Raw genomic sequence first — 21223 nt, 5'->3', positions numbered from 1 at the left:
AAGCGAGAGAGTAGGGCCTCTTAAGGATCAACAAGGTCATCTATGTGCGGATCCACAAGAGATGGGTGAGATCCTAAATGAATATTTCTCATCAGTATTTACTATTGAGAAAAGCATGGATGTTAGGTAACTTGGGGAAATAAATATTGATGTCTTGAGGAGTGTACATATTACAGAGGAGGTGGTGCAGGAAGTCTTAAAGCACATCAAGGTAGATAAATCTGCGGGACCTGATGAGGTATATCCCGGGACGTGTGGGAGGCGAGGGAGGAAATTGCGGGTCCCCTAGCCGAGATATTTGAATCATCGATAGTCACTGGTGAGGTGCCTGAAGATTGGAGAGTGGCAAATGTTGTGCCTTTGTTTAAAAAGGGCTGCAGGGAAAAGCCTGGGAACTACAGGCCAGTGAGCCTCACATCTGTGGTGGGTAAATTGTTAGAAGGTATTTTGAGAGACAGGATCTATAGGCATTTAGAGATGCAAGGACTGATTAGGGTCAGTCAGCATGGCTTTGTGAGTGGAAAATCATGTCTCACAAATTTAATTGAGTATTTTGAAGGGGTAACCAAGAAGGTAGATGAGGGCAGTGCAGTTGATGTTGTTTACATGGACTTTAGCAAGGCCTTTGACAAGGTACCGCATGGTAGGTTGTTGCATAAAGTTAAATCTCACGGGATCCAGGGTGAGGTGTCTAAATGGATACAAAATTGGTTTCTTGACAGAAGCCAGAGGGTGGTTGTAGAGAGTTGTTTTTCAAACTGGAGGCCTGTGACCAGCGGTGAGCCTCAGGGATCAGTGCTGGCCCACTGTTATTTGTCATTTATATTAATGATTTGGCTGAGAATATAGGGGGCATGGTTAGTAAGTTTGCAGATGACACGGTACCACAGTGGTTAGCACTGCTGCTTCACAGCTCCAGGGACCTGGGTTCGATTCCCGGCTTGGGTCACTGTTTGTGTGGAGTTTGCACATTCTCCTCGTGTCTGCGTGGGTTTCCTCCGGGTGCTCTGGTTTCCTCCCACAGTCCAAAGATGAGCGGGTTAGGTTGATTGGCCATGGTAAAATTGCCCCATAGTGTCCTGAGATGCGTAGGTTAGAGGGATTAGTGGGTAAAATATGTAGGGATATGGGGGTAGGGCCTGGGTGGGATTGTGGTCGGTGCAGACTCGATGGGCCGAATGGCCTCTTTCTGTACTGTAGAGTTTCTATGATCTATGATTCTATGATGATGACACCAAGATTGGTGGCATGGTGGACAGTGAGGAAGCTTATATCCAATTGCAGCGGGATCTTGATCAATTGGGCCAGTGGGCTGACGAATGGCAGATGGAGTTTAATTTAGACAAATGCGAGGTAATGCATTTTGGTAGATTGAACCAGGGCAGGACTTACTCAGTTAATGGTAGGGCGTTGGGGAGAGTTACAGAACAAAGAGATCTACGGGTACATGTTCATAGCTCCTTGAAAGTGGAGTCACAGGTGGACAGAGTGGTGAAGAAGGCATTCGGCATGCTTGGTTTCATCGGTCAGAACATTGAATACAGGAGTTGGGACGTCTTGTTGAAGTTGTACAAGACATTGGTAAGGCCACACTTGGAATACTGTGCGCAATTCTGGTCACCCTATTATAGAAAGGATATTATTAAACTAGAAAGAGTGCAGAAAAGATTTACTAGGATGCTACCGGGACTTGATGGATTGAGTTATAAGGAGAGGCTGAATAGACTGGGACTTTTTTCTCTGGAGCGTAGGAGGCTGAGGGGCGACCTTATAGAGGTCTATAAAATAATGAGGGGCATAGACAAGGTAGATAGTCAATATCTTTTCCCAAAGGTAGGGGAGTCTAAAACTAGAGGGCATAGGTTTAAGGTGAGAGGGGAGAGATACAAAAGTGTCCAGAGGGGCAATTCTTTCACACAGAGGGTGTCAATGGACTTTAAAGAGTGTCTGGAATAAGCTGCCAGAGGCAGTAGTAGAGAAAGGTACAATTTATCTTTTAAAAAGCATTTAGATAGTTACATGGGTACGATGGGTATAGAGGGATATGAGCCAAATGCGGGCAATTGGGATTAGTTTAGGGGTTTTAAAAAAAAAAGGCAGCATGGACAAGTTGGGCCAAAGGGCCTGTTTCCATGCTGTAAACCTCTATGACTCTATGGTGGAAGGGGCAGGAACCAATGGACACTGATTTAAGGTGATTAGGAGAAACAGTGACATGAGGAGAAACATTCTTATGAGTGGTTAGGATCTAGAATGCACTGCCCGAACGTGTAATGGAGGTTCAATCGTGGCTTTCAAAATTTGAAGAGAAATAATCTGCAAGGATAAGTGAGAGGAGTAAGACTGGGTGACTTGCTCTTGCAGACAGCCAGCACTGCTGTAACATAGTTATTAACAGACAGATCATCAATCAAATAAAACAGTCCGGATCCTGCCACATAGTAGCAGGTTAATGTACCTGAACTACCCCAAGGAATTTCCGTGTTATCTTTCTGTAGTTGTATCTGGTCACAATGGCATTGCCGGGTCCTCGTCCAAGATTACATTTCCTGAAGTCCTTGAGATCGGCCTGGGTTCCATCAGTGCAAAGCAGTTTGTACTTGGTTGCTTCTGATGCTGAGGAAAATAATTCGACATTTCAAGTGAATCAAGTGAGCTTCACACTTTGACACAGCTGCTTTTGGGACACAGACATAAAGGGTGGACGTCTATGAGAAAAATCCTTAGTGTCCAGCTAGCGTGAAAATAGGAGAGTTGCGGCTCCAATTTTTGGGCAAGATTTACTCCCAATCTTGTGCGTTTGGTGCATGAAAAATTGGACTAGACTGTTTCTAGATACTCGAGGCTGTGGGCAGGGCTTAATTCACCAGCCAGCAGCAAAGGAAGCTATTGAGCCTGTGCAGACCTTTGTGTCTGCACGTACGCAACTGCAACCGCAGAGATTTGACAGAGACAGAGCTGTCAGGACTCTGTTGCTGCAGCCAGGCTGAACCCAGCCCCCCCACCCCGCAATCGCAGGGGCCCGTGGCTGATTGCCACCACCAAACCACCCGAAAATGTGGCCCCCAATTCCCCCCACCGATTGCAGTTGCCAAGCAGTAGCAGGCCCCCCTCCCCTCCCATTCTCTACCAATCACAGGCAGAGTGAGCAGCGGTCCCCCGCCCCGATTGGGCCTGGCCCCGCCCTGGCCCCACCCCTCAAGGCCACGCCCCCTCCAGGCCCTGCCACCACAGGCCTTGCCCTGCCAGTCCCTGCCATCATCGGCCCCACCCCTCCAGGCCCAGCCCTCATAGGCCCCACCCCCTGGTGGGTAGTGCCAGAGTGCCAGGTGAGCAGTGCCAAGGTGTCAGACTGGCAGTGCTCAAGGGGACCCCCCCTTCCCTTGATCTCCTTAGGGGGCCTCAATGGCCTCCGATTCTACCGGCAAGGGCAACACGACTGTTCCCCATTCATGGGGCGCAGATGTTTTCCTCGCCAGAGAGAACTTCTCCCAGCAAGGCCATAAAGGCAAGTGAACCTGGATGATTGAGTGCAGGGCTCACTAATCACATGCTAAACACGATTTAAATAAATTGAAATAATTTATTCAGCCTCTCGCTGGAAATGGGCAAGAGGCTGACCGCGCTGGAAATCCAGTCCTGATACGATCGCGAGAGCCGAGAAATAGTGCGTGATCCTGATTTCTCAACTCTCGTGTGATTTTACCAGCTCGTTCCGAACATCGATGGACAGGGCAAGCCTGGAAAATTGCAGCCATAAATACTGGGAGAGAGGGACAATGAAGCTACTGCTATGAAGAGTGGGGAAAGAGTTTTGTAGTAGCAACCAAGCAGGATGCTGGTGAGAGCTGGTTCTCTGTTTGCAGAGAAGAGGATTGAGCAGATTTTGGAGATTTAATGAACATGGAGTAATCGAAGTGGGCCTTATCGCTAGAAGTCAGTTCTGGAATACTCCGGCTATGTGGAACGATTTTCGGAGGACGCTGGAAGTTCAGACACGGCATTCCAGGGAGAAGTGAGCCTGCTCGAAATCTCGGAGCAACATAGAATAGCACAGTAGTACAGTGGTTAGCACTGCTGCCTCACAGCGCCAGGGACCCGGGTTCGATTCCTGGCTCGGGTCGTTGTCTATGTGGAGTTTGTACACTCTCCCCGTGTCTGCGTGGGTTTCCTCCGGGTGCTCCGGTTTCCTCCCACAGTCTGAAGGATGTGCAGGTTTGGTGCCATGGCCATGCTAAATTCTCCCTCAGTGTACCCGAACAGGCACCGGAGGGTGGCGACTAGGGGATTTTCACAGTAACTTCATTGCAGTGTTAATGTAAGATTACTTGTGACTAATAAATAAACTTGTACTTGATCTTGTAAGGCTACATATCTGTCAGAAGTGTTTTATACAGCAAAAGGAGCTGTAAGATGTATTGCAATTGCATTAATTACTTAATACGAAAGTATCTTCTTTAGTTTGGTGTGTTAATTGGCTGGTAATTAATGTTTGATCTGCATTGCTTTTAGTTTGTTTACTACAGTAAAATGTGGAATCTTGTTCTTCTGTTTATTTCTGTCAATTGATGGGAAGTTCACCTTTTAAAAAGCTATCCATGAGGGTCAGAACAGTTTCCTGAGTAGCACCCGGAAATACTCACAAAACATATTTATACATGGTATCCAGGGCAAGTTCTACTTGTTACAACAGTTAATGCATCAACAGTGAAAACAGTCTCACTTACTAAAGCGTTGCAGCTGTGACAATCGTTTCAAACACCACAATCATTGAGGATAATGCAGGTAACATACTGAATGAGTGCTGAATCATCGACCATACAATCCCCACAGTGAAGAAGGAGGCCATTTGGCCCATCGAGTCTGCATTGACTGAATGCTGAGACACGACTTGCCAGTTTCAGGTCTGAGATAGGTGTTAAATATTACTGTCTTTAGCGCTGTGCATGATTCTTTTTTAATTGCTTGAGACATGGGTGATGCTGACAAGGTCACTTTGATTGTCCATCTCAACGTAACCAGGACATTCAGCCTCAAACAGGTCATATGTGACTGGAATTGTGTTGGTCCAGACCAAGCAGTGGTGGCAAATCTGGAGGATATTGGTGAACCAACTGGGTTACCACAGCAGCTTTCACGGCAATTTTGACCGGTGCCAGCCCTCAAAAGATCAGAAAGGGCAGCACAGTAGCACAGTGGTTAGCACTGCTGCTTCACAGCTCCAGGGACCTGGGTTCGATTCCCGGCTTGGGTCACTGTCTGTGTGGAGTTTGCACATTCTCCTCGTGTCTGTGTGGGTTTCCTCCGGGTGCTCCGGTTTCCTCCCACAGTCCAAAGATGTGCGGGTTAGGTTGATTGGCCGTGCTAAAATTGCCCCTTAGTGTCTTGAGATGGGTAGGTTAGAGGGATTAGCGGGTAAATATGTAGGGATATGGGGATAGGGCCTGGGTGGGATTGTGGTCGGTGTTGACTCGATGGGCCGAATGGCCTCTTTCTACACTGTAGGGTTTCTATGATTTCTAAATAGTGGCCAGAATTTTACCGGCCCACCTGCCGCGGGAATTGGAGCGGGTGAGGGGCGGCACATGGGAAGGTCTGTTGACCTCGAGTGGGATTTTACTTCAGGACGAGCATGGCTGTTAAATCCCAATGTGGAGATGCCGGCGTTGGACTGGGGTAAGCACAGTAAGAAGTCTCACAACACCAGGTTAAAGTCCAACAGGTTTATTTGGTAGCAAATACCATAAGCTTTCGGAGCAATGCTCCTTCGTCAGATGGAGTGGTCTCTGTTCTCAAACAGGGCACAGACACAGAAATCAAATTACAGAATACTGATTAGAATGTAAATCTCTACAGTCAGCCAGGTCTTAAATGCACAGACAATGTGGGTGGAGGGAGCATTCAACACAGGTTAAAGAGATGTGTATTGTCTCCAGACAGTACAGCTTGTGAAATTGTGCAAGTCCAGGAGTCAAGCTGTGGGGGTTACTGATAATGTGACATAAATCCAACATCCCGGTTTAGACCGTCCTCATGTGTGCGAAACTTGGCTATCGGTTTCTGCTCAGTGACTCTGCGCTGTCGTGTGTCGTGAAGGCCGCCTTGGAGAACGCTTACCTGAAGATCCAAGGCTGAATGCCCGTGACTGCTGAAGTGCTCCCCCACAGGAAGAGAACAGTCTTGCCTGGTGATTGTCGAGCGGTGTTCATTCATCCGTTGTCGTAGCGTCTGCATGGTTTCCCCAATGTACCATGCCTCGGGACATCCTTTCTTGCAGCGTATCAGGTAGACAACGTTGGCCGAGTTGCAAGAGTAGGTACCATGTACCTGGTAGATGGTGTTCTCACGTGAGATGATGGCATCCGTGTTGATGATCCGGCACGTCTTGCAGAGGTTGCTGTGGCAGGGTTGTGGGGTGTCGTGGTCACTGTTCTCCTGAAGGCTGGGTAGTTTGCTGCGGACAATGGTCTGTTTGAGGTTGCGTGGTTGTTTGAAGGCAAGAAGTGGGGGTGTGGGGATGGCCTTGGCAAGATGTTCGTCTCGCCAAGGCCATCCCCACACCCCCACTTCTTGCCTTCAAACAACCACGCAACCTCAAACAGACCATTGTCCGCAGCAAACTACCCAGCCTTCAGGAGAACAGTGACCACGACACCACACAACCCTGCCACAGCAACCTCTGCAAGACGTGCCGGATCATCAACACGGATGCCATCATCTCACGTGAGAACACCATCTACCAGGTACATGGTACCTACTCTTGCAACACGGCCAATGTTGTCTACCTGATACGCTGCAAGAAAGGATGTCCCGAGGCATGGTACATTGGGGAAACCATGCAGACGCTACGACAACGGATGAATGAACACCGCTCGACAATCACCAGGCAAGACTGTTCTCTTCCTGTGGGGGAGCACTTCAGCAGTCACGGGCATTCAGCCTTGGATCTTTAGGTAAGTGTTCTCCAAGGCGGCCTTCACGACACACGACAGCGCAGAGTCACTGAGCAGAAACTGATAGCCAAGTTTCGCACACATGAGGACAGTCTAAACCGGGATGTTGGATTTATGTCACATTATCAGTAACCCCCACAGCTTGACTCCTGGACTTGCACAATTTCACAAGCTGTACTGTCTGGAGACAATACACATCTCTTTAACCTGTGTTGAATGCTCCCTCCACCCACATTGTCTGTGCATTTAAGACCTGGCTGACTGTAGAGATTTGCATTCTAATCAGTATTCTGTAATTTGATTTCTGTGTCTGTGCCCTGTTTGAGAACAGAGACCACTCCATCTGACGAAGGAGCATTGCTCCGAAAGCTTATGGTATTTGCTACCAAATAAACCTGTTGGACTTTAACCTGGTGTTGTGAGACTTCTTACTGTTAAATCCCACCCAGAGAATTGAAATTTCCTCACAATTTCAAAACTCCTATAGACGTCATTCTCCAGACAATCAACTGATAAAGAAAGTGCTCCTAACTTCAATAACTGGGTTATGCACCCAATCCCAATTATAATAGAGCAGCCAATATTCTGACCAAAGCATCGATAACTGGTCTAAATTTCACTCTTCAACAATTGGTTGTAAACATCTGAATGCACTGGGGGTTCCTGTCTGTGGTTTATTGTCAGGAAGTTGTGAGCTGTGTGTGTCCAGGTTTCTATTGCTTCAGTAGGCGAGAACCTTAGGCCCAGATGCTGAAGGCAGAAATCCAGACTGTCTTTTACCTCTGCTTCTCTCTCCACAGGTGCTACCTGACCTGCTGAGTGTTTCCAGTGGTCTCGGTTTTTGACAGCTGCTAACGAACCGCATAAGGATGGGTGACCAAAAACTAAGTCAGCGGTAGGTTCTAAGGAACTTCTTAATGAAGGAGAGAGAGGGGGTTCCAGAACTCCAGAAGGTACAGTCACCGAAGGCAGGGATATTTCAATAAGAGATAATTTGCTTTAAAATCTTCCTCAATGACTAATCACACACATTCTGGTCCTTTCTGTAAAAGGTTACATCTGATTTCCTTTCTTACTCCCAGTCTCCTATTTTAATGGATCAATACTGTCAATGCCCATTATAATCTTCAACATTTAAATTGTCATTTTTACATCTTCTCTTTCCTCAGAGAACAAATCCCAAATTCTCCTTTTCACCATCACTTAAATGATCTGAAGATTGCTGTCCCCCAGTCCTGCTCGGAAAGCAGGAATTTCCACCCTCTGACAACCAAAACTGCACACATCTCAAAATGGGGCCTAACAAGGGCTTTCTAGGGCAGGCAGTCACCCTGTGACTGCTGACATTTACTAACCTCTACAGAGAGGAAGTGGTTACAGGGCAACTGTGCAGTCTGCTGTTACAGCTAGTGTACGTGACAAATCTCTGCCTGGAATACTCCAGCACAGGGTTTCCCAAACTTCCAGTCATGGAATCTTATTGGCCTCCCATGAGTACTGACGGAACGCCGGAGAACATCCTTATCATATTGAAAAATCAAACCGCAAAAAAACTATTACTGCGTTATAGGTACAAACATACAAAAGCAAACTTAAAATGTGTTTCTATGTCTTATATGTATACATTTATTAGAATTAAAACTTTTTGTTATTCAACAAATACTTCCAAGTCTTATCTTCCTTTGGTCATTTATAATAAGAGCATCGACTCACTTACCCACACCCCCTCACCCACACCCCCTCACCCACACCCCCTCACCCACACCCCCTCACCCACACCCCCTCACCCACACCCACTCATAGTCACCCACTCATAGTCACCCACTCAGGCCCTCGCCCACCCACTCAGACCCCCGCCCACCCACTCAGGCCCTCGCCCACCCACTCAGGCCCTCGCCCACCCACTCAGGCCCTCGCCCACCCACTCAGGCCCTCGCCCACCCACTCAGGCCCTCGCCCACCCACTCAGGCCCTCGCCCACCCACTCAGGCCCTCGCCCACCCACTCAGGCCCTCGCCCACTCACTCAGGCCCTCGCCCACTCACTCACACCCTCACTCACTCACACCCTCACTCACTCAGACCCCCGCTCACTCACTCAGCCATGGCTCCTCTTGTGCCCTCCAACTCGTGTTCTGGCCTCTCACTTACCTGAGTTTAAAGTATTTTCAGCTCATCCAATCAGAGGCTGATTTCTCAGTTCATTATCTGCTGATAGGCTGACTAGTGTGCCTATCAATGGCCAACAAAGTGAAACAGCTGCCTTTGATTGGGCAATATGCAAGGGGAGCTATTTTTCAATTTAAAATAACCAGACCTATCGCGGAAGGCCCGGGCTCTGTGAATGCAATCTGGGAGCCCCTACTCTCACAAAACAAAACCTTGAAGGAAGTAAAATCAGGTGATATTACTTACCATCGATGTTATCCAGAGCTGTGCTATCCAGAAAGGCAACATCACTATTTTCCTGATCCAAACACCTGCAAGAGAAGGCCAGAATCTAGAAGCATCTTAGAAACTTTGCACTTGCTCTAACAACAAAATAGCAGAAGCACTTTGTGATAGGCAGAGCTAAACGATACCAGAACCAACGGATCAGATCTAATCTCCTGCCACATCCAGTCAAGAATGGTAGTGGACAATTAAAAAACACACTGGAGGAGGAGGCTCCACAAATATCCCCATCCTCAATGATGGAGGAGCCCAGCACATCAGTGCAAAAAGGTAAGGCTGAGGCATTTGCAACAATCTTTCACTGGAAATGCTGAGTGGATGATCCATCGCGGTCTCCTGAGGTCTCCAGCATCACAGATGCCAATCTTCAACCAACTCGATTCCCTCCACATGATGTTAAGAAACAGCTGAAGGCACTGCATACTGCAAAGGCAATGAGGCCTTGACAATTGTACTGAGGACTTGTGCTCCAGAACTAGTCACATCCCTAGCCAGGCTGTTCCAGTACAGCTACGACACTCGCATCTACCCAGCACTGTGGAAAATTGCCCAGGTACGTCCATGAGAAACCCAACCAGCCAATTACCATCCCATCACTTTACTCTTGATACTCAGCAAACTGATGGAAAGTGCCGTTGACAAGTTCTGTCAAGCAGCACTTACTCAGCGGTAACCTGCTCACTGATGCTCAGTTTGAGTTCCATCAGGGTCACTCAGCTCCTGACCTCATTACAGCCTTGGTCCAAACATGGACAAAAGAGTTTAACTCAAGAGGTGAGGTGAGAGTGACTGCCCTTAACATCAAAGCAACATTTGACTGAGTGTGGCATCAAGGAGCCCTCGCAAAACTGGAGTCAATGGGAATCAAACAGCAAACCCTCCGTTCGTTGGAGTCATACCTGGCACAAAGGAAGATGGTTATGGGTGTTGGAGGTCAATCATCTCAGCTCCAGGACATCTCTGCAGGAGTCCCTCAGGGTAGTGTCCTAGGCCCAGCCATCTTCAGCTGCTTCATCAATGACTTTGCTGCTATTATAAGTCAGAAGTGGGGATGTTTGCTGATGATTGCACAATGGTCAGCACCATGCGCAACTCCTCAGATACTGAAGCAGTCCGAGTCCAAATGCAGCAAGATCTGGACAATATCCAGGCTTGGGTTGGTAAATGGCAAGAAACGTCTGTGCTACACATGTCAGACAAAGACCATCTCCAATAGCCATGGAACCATAGAATTCCTGCAGTGCAGAAAGAGGCCAACTGGCCCATCGAGTCTGCACTGACTTCTCCGAAAGAACATCCCACATACACCCTCCCCATAACCTCACACATTTACCATGGCTAATCCACCTAATCTACACATCCTTGGACACTACGGGACAACTTTGCATGGCCAATCCATCTAACCCGCACATCGTTGGACTGTGGGAGGAAACCGGAGCACCCGGAGGAAACCCACGCAGACACAGGGAGAACGTGCAAACTCCACACAGACAATGACCCAAGGCCAGAATTGAACGCAGGTCCCTGGTGTTGTGAGGCAGCAGTGCTAACCACTGTGCCACCATGCCGCCTTGAGGAGAGAACTTAACCATTGCCCCATGACATTCAGTGGCATTATCATCACTGAATCTCCCACTAACAACATTCTGGGGTTACTATTGACCAGAAATTGAACTGGACTAGCCATATAAATACTGTGGCCACAAGAACAGGTCAAAGGTTGGGAATCCATATGGAGAGTAACTTACCTCCTGACTCCCCAAAGTCTATCCACCCTCTACAAGGCACAAGTCAGGAGTGTGACGGAATACTCTCCACTTGCCTGGATGATTGCAGCTCCAACAACACTCACGAAGCTCGACATCATTCAGGACAAAACAGCCCGCTTGATTGGCACCACATCCACTTCCTACATCACTGATGTACAGCGGCAGCAGTGTGTACTACCTCCAAGGTGCATTGTAGAAAGTCACCAAGGCCTCCTTAACAGCACCTACCAAACCCACGATCTCTATCAACTAGAAGGATATGGGGGGACAGCAGAGGCATGGGGACACCACCAACTACAAGTTCCTCTCCAAGTCACACACCATCCTGACTTGGAATTATAGAAACCCTACAGGAGTCCATTCTGCCCATCGAGCCTGCACTGACAACAATCCCACCAACGCCCTATCCCCGTAGCCCCACATCCCCCTAACAGTAAGGGACAATTTAGCATGGCCAATCCACCTAACCCGCACATCTTTGGACTGTGGGAGGAAACCGGAGCACCCGGAGGAAACACACGCAGACACGGGGAGAACATGTAAACTCCACACAGACAGTCACCCACGGCCAAAATTGAACCCGGGATCCTGAAGCTGTGAGGCAGCTGTGCTAACCACTCACCATTCCTGAGTCAAAATCCTGGAATTCCCTCCCTGTCAGCACTGTGTGTTTAGCGATACAATGTGGCCTGCAGAGGTTCAAAATGGCAGCTTCTCAAGGGCATTTAGCGATGGCCATAAAAGAAAATCCGCCACTGCCTTGCTGCAGGTTAATTATAATCTGAGTAACCATTTTAACTTTTAGTTAAGGCACCTCCTTGGGTCAGCTCTGGTTTGATTCACACTGAAGTTGTTATCTGTACCATTCTGCACATCCTTCCAACATTGCACAACCGCTGATGTGAAAGGTCAGCAAGGTAATTTAAACTGTGCTTGCAGTGAATGTTTGGCCTGAGACTGCTTGCTGCACAAGTTGCAGCCAGCAACATCAGTTATTGATAAGATTGGAGCCACGCTTCACTCTCCAATGGATTTGTATAGACACACACAGTATCTCTCTCGGATGGTACATTTTTATGTGGCCATTTTCCCAAGTTCACTCTGCTGCCTTAATGTCCTCAGGAGTGGGTGCGTCTGTCTGCTTTCTCAAGATAAAAGACTGCACTCATTTGGACAATGGCCAAGGAGTCTAGCTTTTAAGCTTTAATTCCCTCAGTAAACATGATCCTGTCAAGGCTGAGGGGATGGAGGAGCTCATAGCATAGAATCCCTACAGTTCAGAAAGAAGCCATTCAGCCCATCAAATCTGTACTGATCCTCCAACAGATGATCTTTCCCAGGCCCACTCCCCTGCCCTATCCCTGTAACCATGGCTAATTCACCTAACCAACACATCTTTGGACACTATGGGACAATTTAACATGGTAAATCCACCTAACCATTTGGTTTGAGGTCATTCCTATGTCACAAGTCTCAATAGGCCCTGATTTTGACATAAGGCTTCACTTCTTATGTTTCAAGATGCAATCAAAACTGCTTCACATTGATACAAAATTGGGAAAGTGTCTTATTCAGCGTGAGTGCATTTATCTGGTTTAGTAGGGCGGAACGGTGGTACAGTGGTTAGCACTGCTGCCTCACTGCGTCAATTCACCGGGTTCAATTCCAGCTTCAGGTCACTGTCTGTGTGGAGTTTGCACATTCTCCTCGTGTCTGAGTGGGTTTCCTCCGGGTGCTCCGGTTTCCTCCCACAGTCCAAAGATGTGCAGGTTAGGTTGATTGGCCATGCTAAATTGCCCCTAGTGTCAGGGGGATTAGCAGGGTAAATATGTGGGGTTACGTGAATAGGGTCTGGGTGGGATTGTGGTCGGTGCAGACTCAATGGGCCGAATAGCCTCCTCCTGCACAGTAGGCATTCTATGAATGACTATTGTATTGGAGATCTGATTCATTGGGTACATAACCATGAGCTTGTAATCTCATGCCAAAGTTTAGATCAGATTAGAACCAACGTTTCAAGTCTGGATGACCCGAGAAATATTGGCTCTATTCTCTCTCCACAGATGCTGTCAGACCTGCTGAGTTTCTCCAGCATTTTCTGTCTTTGTTTCAGATTCCAGCATCCGCAGTAATTTGCTTTTATCTTCTGTGGCTGACAGCTAATTTCTACTGTGAATCTGACCAGAATTCTATCGAGATAGTAAAGGCAGACAACAATCAAATACAGCGGAATAAGATTCAGAATCGTAGTGATGCATGCAGGGACCTTCACTGCCAGGCTCAACCAGAAGCATGCAGCAGTCTATCAGACCAGGTTAACCACCCGAGTTCAGAGATAACCTACCTGAGTGCGCCTTCAGAACCATAGTAAGGCTCGTTGTCAGTGGTTTCACAGAAGTAATTTCTCTCTCTGTTGTAGGATTTCTTGCCCTGGCAGAGCCTGCAGAGGTTGGGGAAGGAAATCCCGGCCCCTGGAGCACAGGCTGTGCTGAAGAACTTACTGGTGGCTGTGAAATCAAAGGAGATGCTATGAATGGCCACCCAGAGGTTTGAACAAATGCATGACCCACAGTTTCCAATCCCAGTCTGGACTAAGGGCAGTTTTGAAAGAATCAATGAGACACAGGTCAATATATCATTAGGTTTGTGCCGGTTAATGTCAGTCTCATTGATGCTACCTGATAGGGCCAGTTGCCTTCAGAGAACCATCTGCAGGATACTCTGCCATGGAGGGCCAGTGTCCTGGGAAAGGTCTACACTTCAAATATCCTTAACTGGCTATAAAATACTTTGGGGCAGCACAGTGGCACAGTGGCTAGCACTCCTGCCAAACAGTGCCAGGGACCTGGGTTCAATTCCCAGCTTGGGTCACTGTCTGTGTAGAGTCTGCACGTTCTCCCCATGTCTGCGTGTGTTTCCTCCAGGTGCTCCCAAAGTTTCCTCCCAAAGTCCAAAGATGTGTGGGTTAGGTTGATTGGCCATGCTAAATTGCCCCTTAGTGTCATGGGGATTAGTAGGGTAAATACTTGGGGTAATGGGAATAGGGCCTGGGTGGGATTGTAGTTGGTGCAGCCTCGATGGGCCAAATGGCCTCCTTCTGCACTGTAGGGATTCTATGACTCTATGACCCTCAAGTTGTACTTTACAAACTGAAGATGGGAACAGAAGGAGGCCATTTACTGGGAGGCTATGGAGTTCCACACTTCAGTGAGATCATGGTTGATCTGTGCTCTTAAAGCACATGGAATTGCAGGCAATGTCTTGAGATGGATAGAAAGCTGGTTAGCAGATAGGAAGCAAACGGTTGGCATAAATGGGACTTTTCGTGATTGGCAGTCAGTGACTAGTGGGGTTCTGCAGGGATCTGTGCTAGGACCCCAACTGTTCACATTATATATGAATGATTTGGAAGAGGGAACTGAATGTATTATCTCCAGATTTGCAGATGATACAAAGTTGGGTGGGAGGGTGAGCTGTGAGAAGGATGCAGAGATGCTTCAGCATGATTTGGACAGGCTGAATGTGGGCATCGGCATGGCATATGCAGTATAATGTGAATAAATGTGAGGTTATCCACTTTGGTAGCAATAATAGGAAGGCAGATTATTATTTGAATGGGTGTAAATTGAGAGAGGTGGATAATCAGCGAGACCTTGGTGCCCTCGTGCATCAGCTGCTGAACGTAAGAGTGCAGGTACAGCAGGCAGTAAAGAAGGCAAATGTTATGTTAGCCTTCATAGCAAGAGGATTTGAGTATAAGGATAGGGATGTTTTGCTGCAATTGTATAGGTGAGGCCACCCCTGAAATATTGTGTGCAGTTTTGGTGTTCTTATCTGAGGAAGGATGTCCTTGCTATAGAGGGAGTACAGTGAAGGTCTACCAGGCTGATTCCTGGGATGGCAGGTCTGTCATATAAAGAGCAACTAAATTGGTTAGGATGATATTCACTGGAGTTTAGAAGAGTGAGAGGGGATCTCATAGAAACTTATAAAATTCTAACAGGGTTGACGGGGTAGATTCAGAAAGAATGTTCCCAAGTGGGAAAGTCCAGAACTAGGGGTCATAGTTTGAGGATAAGGTGTAAACCTTTTAGAACTGAGGTGAGGAGAAATTTCTTCACCCAAAGAGTGGTGAATGTGTGGAATTTGCTACCACAGAAAGTAGTTGAGGCCAGAATGTTGTCTGATTTCAAGAAGAAATTAGATACAACTCTTGGGGCTAAAGGGATCAGGGGATATGGGAAGAAGGGGGTTCAGGTTATTGAATGTGATGATCAGCCATGATCAAAATGAATGATGGAGCAGGTTCGAAGGGCTGAATGGCCTACTCCTGTTTCTAGCTTCTATGTTTCTATGCTGATGAGACCCCAAAAGGCAAATTGGTATACTCATAGAGTCCTTATATGTTGATTGTCAGATAGTTTAGGGAGGACGCTTCCAATTCAAACTGGAGATAGGCATGGATAACATCTTGCCTCCTGTCAGCTTGGTGAACAGATCTTCGATCCGGGGCATGGAGTATCTATGGAGTTTGGAAACCTGATTGACTGTCAGTTTATTGTCCCCACAAAGATTAATTCATTTGTTGGCCTTAAGAACAGGGACTACAGGCACAGTCCATTCTACAAATTGCACCGTCCTTATTACACCCACACTTTCAAGGCACCCTAGTTCAGTTTCCACCTTCTCCAGCATAGAGTAAGGGACTGGCCTGGCTCTCAAGTACCTACGTGTAGCAATGGGGTCAATAGAAATCTTGGTCTTGGCTCCTTCTATTTTCCCCAGGCCCTCCTGAAAAACTCCAGGTTATCTTGGTAACTTTGTACAGTCCCCCCACGCCTCGCCTGGAGATCTCCAACCAGTTGAGCCAATCTGCTGGAGCCAATCTCTCTTCATAAGGCTTGGATTATGCCTCTGTACATCAATGAATGGGGGACTCGCTGATTGCTGTCACTAAGTCACTGGGGCCACTCTGGTGCCTTTTATTTGTAAAAGTTCCCCCATGTAGATGGCTAGCCTGGCCTTTGTATCTTCCAACTTCAGGAGTTGGATGCCTGATTGGAGGTGTTTATAGGTCTGTTCCCCTATAACGGAGACTGCGGCTCATGTATCCACCTCCATCTTTAAGGGATGGCCATTTACTAGAATTTCACCATTATTGGGGTACCTTTTATTGGTACAATAAGATTCAATTGTAATGTTCGTCTCTGGAAGAGGGGATTCCTGCATGGTACACTCAGGCACCAGCCTCGGCTTTCTTCCCAGGCATCACGCATTTGGCCTGTTCCTGAAACATTGTTGTGGCTGTGTCTAATGACAGTGTTTGCAATAATCTGTCATCTGGCAACTACACTTTTCTGGAGTATGTTCTTTAATGCTCTTGCAGTTGGCACTGCTGTTCCTGGTGGTGACATTAAGGTTCCCATATCAAATGCTTCCCTTTAATACCTGATTGACACAAGCACTCTCCGCTGAGGACTGGTTATTTGAGGTCCCTCGCCCTAGTTGGAAGACATTGCTGCCTGATGCTCTTTGTAGCTTCTGAACTACTTTTTTGCGTTCTCAACTGACAAGGCTCTCAGTGGCTTTTTGTGAGTCCAAATTGGGTTCTACCAACAGTTTCTTTTGGATGGTTGGGTCATTTATGCCACGTCCCAATCTGTCCCGCAACCTCATTAAGTGGTGGTCCAAATTCAGTATTCAGCTAGTTTCCCAACCTAGCCAAGAACTCAATGATAGGTTCCCCAGGTGTTCTCCCAGACATGGTGAAGTGGTATCGCCAGAGAATCACTGGGGGCTTTGGGTTGTAGTGGTTTTTTTCAACACCAGGTTAAAGCCCAACAGGTTTATTTGGTAGCAAAAGCCACACAAGCTTTCGGAGCTCCAAGCCCCTTCAGGTGAGTGGGAATTCTGTTCACAAACAGGGCATATAAAGTCACAAACTCAATTTACATGAATAATGGTTGGAATGCGAATACTGACAGCTAATCAAGCCTTTAAGATACAAACAATGTGAGTGGAGAGAGCATCAAGACAGGCTAAAGAGATGTGTATTGTCTCCAGACAGGACAGACAGATGAATGAACACCGCTCGACAATCACCAGGCAAGACTGGTTCACTAATGTCCTTTAGGGAAGGAAATCTGCCGTCCTTACCTGGTCTGGCCTACATGTGACCCAGAGCCACAGCTCTCCTTAACTGCCCTCCAAGGGGCAGCACGGTAGCACAGTGGTTAGCACTGTTGCTTCACAGCTCCAGTGACCTGGGTTCGATTCCCGGCTTTGGTCACTGTCTGTGTGGAGTTTGCACATTCTCCCTGTGTCTGCGTGGGTTTCCTCCGGGTGCTCCGGTTTCCTCCCACAGTCCAAAGATGTGCGGGTTAGGTTGATTGGCCATGCTAAAAAAAAAATTGCCCTTAGTGTCCTGAGATGCGTAGGTTAGAGGGATTAGTGGGTAAATATGTAGGGATATGGGGGTAGGGCCTGGGTGGGATTGCGGTCGGTGCAGACTCGATGGGCCGAATGGCCTCTTTCTGTACTGTAGGGTTTCTATGATTTCTTTTCTACGAAGACTGTTCTCTTCCTGTTGGGGAGCACTTCAGCGGTCACGGGCATTCGGCCTCTGATATTTGGGTAAGCGTTCTCCAAAGCGGCCTTCATGACACACGACGGCGCAGAGTCGCTGAGCAGAAACTGATAGCCAAGTTCCGCACACATGAGGACGGCCTCAACCGGGATATTGGGTTCATGTCACTCTATTTGTAATTCCCACAGCTTGCCTGGACCTGCAGAGTCTCACTGGCTGTCCTGTCTGGAGACAATACACATCTCTTTAGCCTGTCTTGATGCTCTCTCCACTCACATTGTTTGTATCTTAAAGACTTGATTAGCTGTAAGTATTCGCATTCCAACCATTATTCATGTAAATTGAGTTTGTGTCTTTATATGCCCTGTTTGTGAACAGAATTCCCACTCACCTGAAGAAGGGGCTTAAGGCTCCGAAAGCTTGTGTGGCTTTTGCTACCAAATAAACCTGTTGGACTTTAACCTGGTGTTGTTGAACTTCTTACTGTATTCACCCCAGTCCAACGCCGGCATCTCCACATCGTGGTTTTTTTCACCAGGTCTACCAGTACATTAAAAGATTCTGAGTCAAGGGCATCCGGATAGGTCAGACTTCTCATCACACTGAGAGCTGGGAACCTGCATGCTGTTAGCAATATAATTTTTTGCTTTTTGTCTCCTTCAATGTTGCTAGCACAGAAGAGGTCATGCATGTGCTCAGTGTATTGGACCCAGTTTTCCCCACTGATATCATGTTGCTCGAGTTTCCCCAAATTAGGTATCCTTGCTTTTTTTTAAACCAGAGAAATTCTTGACATTCAGAGGTTGTTTGGAGGGAAAGATGGAGGAAAAAAAAGGATATCCCATACTCATCGCCACTGTAGTAATTCAGCCAAACACCAGTTTCCTATCACCAACACCCTTTATTGTCCACCAATGGAAAAGGCCACTCCCACGGCTTACAGTCAGGTAGTCTTCACCTCGGGACCTTCAACTCCGGTCTGGATAAAGTTAAAGGCTTAAAAACACCTGATGGCTGCTCCCCATTCCCTCTGCTCACTCAATAAGGCAGCTCATACTCCACAAAGCCTGTGGGGAGATCTATTAATGGTTCCTCCATGGCTTTATCATAACACATACTTCTGCATCTTTTAAGGGGGAGGAAGGTTAAAAAGTTTAAGCAGAGGAAGAGATAGGTTTCAGAGGAGGAAATAGGGCAGTGAGACTTGTTCTGGATTTTTCCAGCAAAGTGTTGGTATGGACACATGTTTTAACCCCGTGTAGAGCTAGAAAATATTGTTTGGCGGTTGATAGGAACAAAAGCAAACAAATCATTCTCTTGATTTGCGTCATTCCTATAGTACACCATTACCTTGTGGACATCCACTAACTAATATCAGTAATACATTGCGAACAGTATGTTCACAGCAGGCGGCAAGGGACTCAAAACTTGTTTCTCTGCCGCAGGGTGAAAACAAACTGTTCTGCCAAATCTATTCAATCATGCAAACTGTACTTCACTTGATCATGAAAAATCTAAGAGCAATCATTGAGATGCGTCACAAGGTCCTGATTAATTAGCTACAATTTAAGCTTCTGTATAGATTACTTATAATTGTCAATCTAGTAAATGTGGTGGGCAGCCAGGGATGGAATGGAGCGTGTAAATTACATACACATGATGGTCACTAGACTAGGGAAGCTAACAATGAATATATTTTGCTTAACCGTCTCCTGACCTGGTATCACCTTGGCTTTATTATTGGGTTGATCGGCAGGCTGACCTGCTAAACAAACTTTATTTCATAACTAAGACATCACCATAAGACCATAAGACCTAGAAGCAGAATTAGGCCACTCGGCCCATCGAGTCTGCTCCGCCATTCAATCATTTTTTTTCTCATCCCCATTCTCCTGCCTTTTCCCCATAACCCTCACTGTGTGCAAAAGCTGGATTTTGTGATAGGCAATTAATTAGTGACTCAAGAGAGGGACGACTTAAGTTCAGGAAATCAGTTATGTAGAAACAGTTTGGATAGAGGTGAGACATGATAGAGGGAAGAAGTCACTTGTGGGAGTGGTTTACTGCTCCCTCCCTAACAGTAACCATACTACAGGACGGGTTAGCGAGATATAGAGAAATAGTAGGAGCCTGCCAGAAAGGGACGGTAATAAATATGGGAAATTTTAATCTTCATGTCGAGGGGAAAAATCAGATTGGGAAAGGTAGCCTAGATGAGGAACTCATAGAATGCTTTCAGGATAGTACGCTCTGGTACCAGACTGATAAGGAAGGAAAATTAGAGTACAAAAGAAAGATGGTCAGAAATATTAAAACAGATAGTAAGAGTTTCTATGGACATTTCTAAAATAAAAGGTAACAAAGCGAACATTGGTCGTATAGAAATTGAGTCTGGGTAATTAATAATGGAAAACAAAGAGATGGCAGGTGAAATTAACTGGTATTTAGGATTGATCTTCCTCATATCCCAGAAATAACGATAAATCAAGATATAGAACTCAGGAAAATGACAATCACCAGGAAATAGTACTGAGAAAATTATTCAGGCTGCCGGCTGGCAAGTCCCCAGTCCTGATGAACAACATCCTAGGGTCTTAAAAGAAATAGCTAGTGAGATAGTTGATGCAAAACAAGCAAAGCCCTGTGGATGCTGGAATCTGAAACAAGAACAGAGAATGCTGGGAAAACTCAGCACGTCTGAGAGAAAACAGAATTAACGTCTCGAGTCTCTGAGACTCTTAATTGGAACGAAAGAGAGGGAACATGTTTAAGTTTATTTATTAATGTCACAAGTAGGCTTACATTAACACTGTAATGAAGTTACTGTAAAAATCCCCTAGTCGCCACACTCTGGCGCCTGTTCAGGTACACTGAGGGAGAATTTAACATGGCCAATGCACCCAACCAGCGCGTCTTTCAGATTGTGGGAGGAAACCGGAGCACCCGGAGGAAACACACACAGACACGGGGAGAACGTGCAAACTCCACACAGACAGTGACCCGAGGCTGGAATCAAACCCGGGACCCTGGTGCTGTGAGGCAGCAGCCCTAACCACTGTGCCACCATGTTGGATATTATACTGTAACTGGGAGAGATTGCAACAAAGATGCAGCAAACTTAAGAACAAGAGACAGGTGGCCCGGTGTGGAGGTGGGGGTCGAGAGGCATTGAGATAAAAAAAATGTATTGGATATTGAAAACGGGGTTAAGATGGAGGAGAAAGGTCACAGTCTAAAATTGTTCAACTCAATGTTGAGTCCTGAGGACTGCAACATGCCTCATCCGAAGATGAGGTGTTGCTCCTTCAGTTTGCGTTGGGCTTCACTGGAGCATTGCAGCAGGCCAAGGATGGACATATGGGCACGAGAGCAAGAAGCTGAGTTAAAATGGCAGTGACTGGAAGGTTGGAGTCATACTTGCGGGCTGAATGAAGTTGTTCCACAAAATGGCTACCCAGCCTG

The 21223-nt window shown here is 46.9% G+C and overlaps 2 protein-coding genes across 3 annotated transcripts in view; one reads left to right on the top strand and one right to left on the bottom strand.

The window, feature by feature from the left end:
* LOC144502648 (uncharacterized) overlaps positions 1 to 21223 on the top strand; it is a 217417-nt gene that overhangs the window by 133369 nt on the left and 62825 nt on the right. The window lies entirely within an intron of this gene.
* Positions 1 to 21223, bottom strand: part of sxph (saxiphilin) — a 100424-nt gene that overhangs the window by 38073 nt on the left and 41128 nt on the right. For both annotated transcript variants that reach the window (XM_078226824.1, XM_078226825.1), the window contains exons 5-7: positions 13520 to 13682; positions 9368 to 9432; positions 2459 to 2616 (exon numbers count right to left, since the gene is read on the bottom strand). In XM_078226824.1, coding sequence (XP_078082950.1) covers positions 2459 to 2616; positions 9368 to 9432; positions 13520 to 13682 — 386 coding nt within the window. The remainder of the gene's footprint in view (positions 1 to 2458; positions 2617 to 9367; positions 9433 to 13519; positions 13683 to 21223) is intronic.

This window comes from Mustelus asterias, chromosome 13, assembly GCF_964213995.1.
Source record: "Mustelus asterias chromosome 13, sMusAst1.hap1.1, whole genome shotgun sequence".
NCBI lineage: Eukaryota > Metazoa > Chordata > Chondrichthyes > Carcharhiniformes > Triakidae > Mustelus > Mustelus asterias.
Note: the sequence above shows the minus strand (reverse complement) of the source record. Positions and strands in the feature narration are given on the sequence as shown.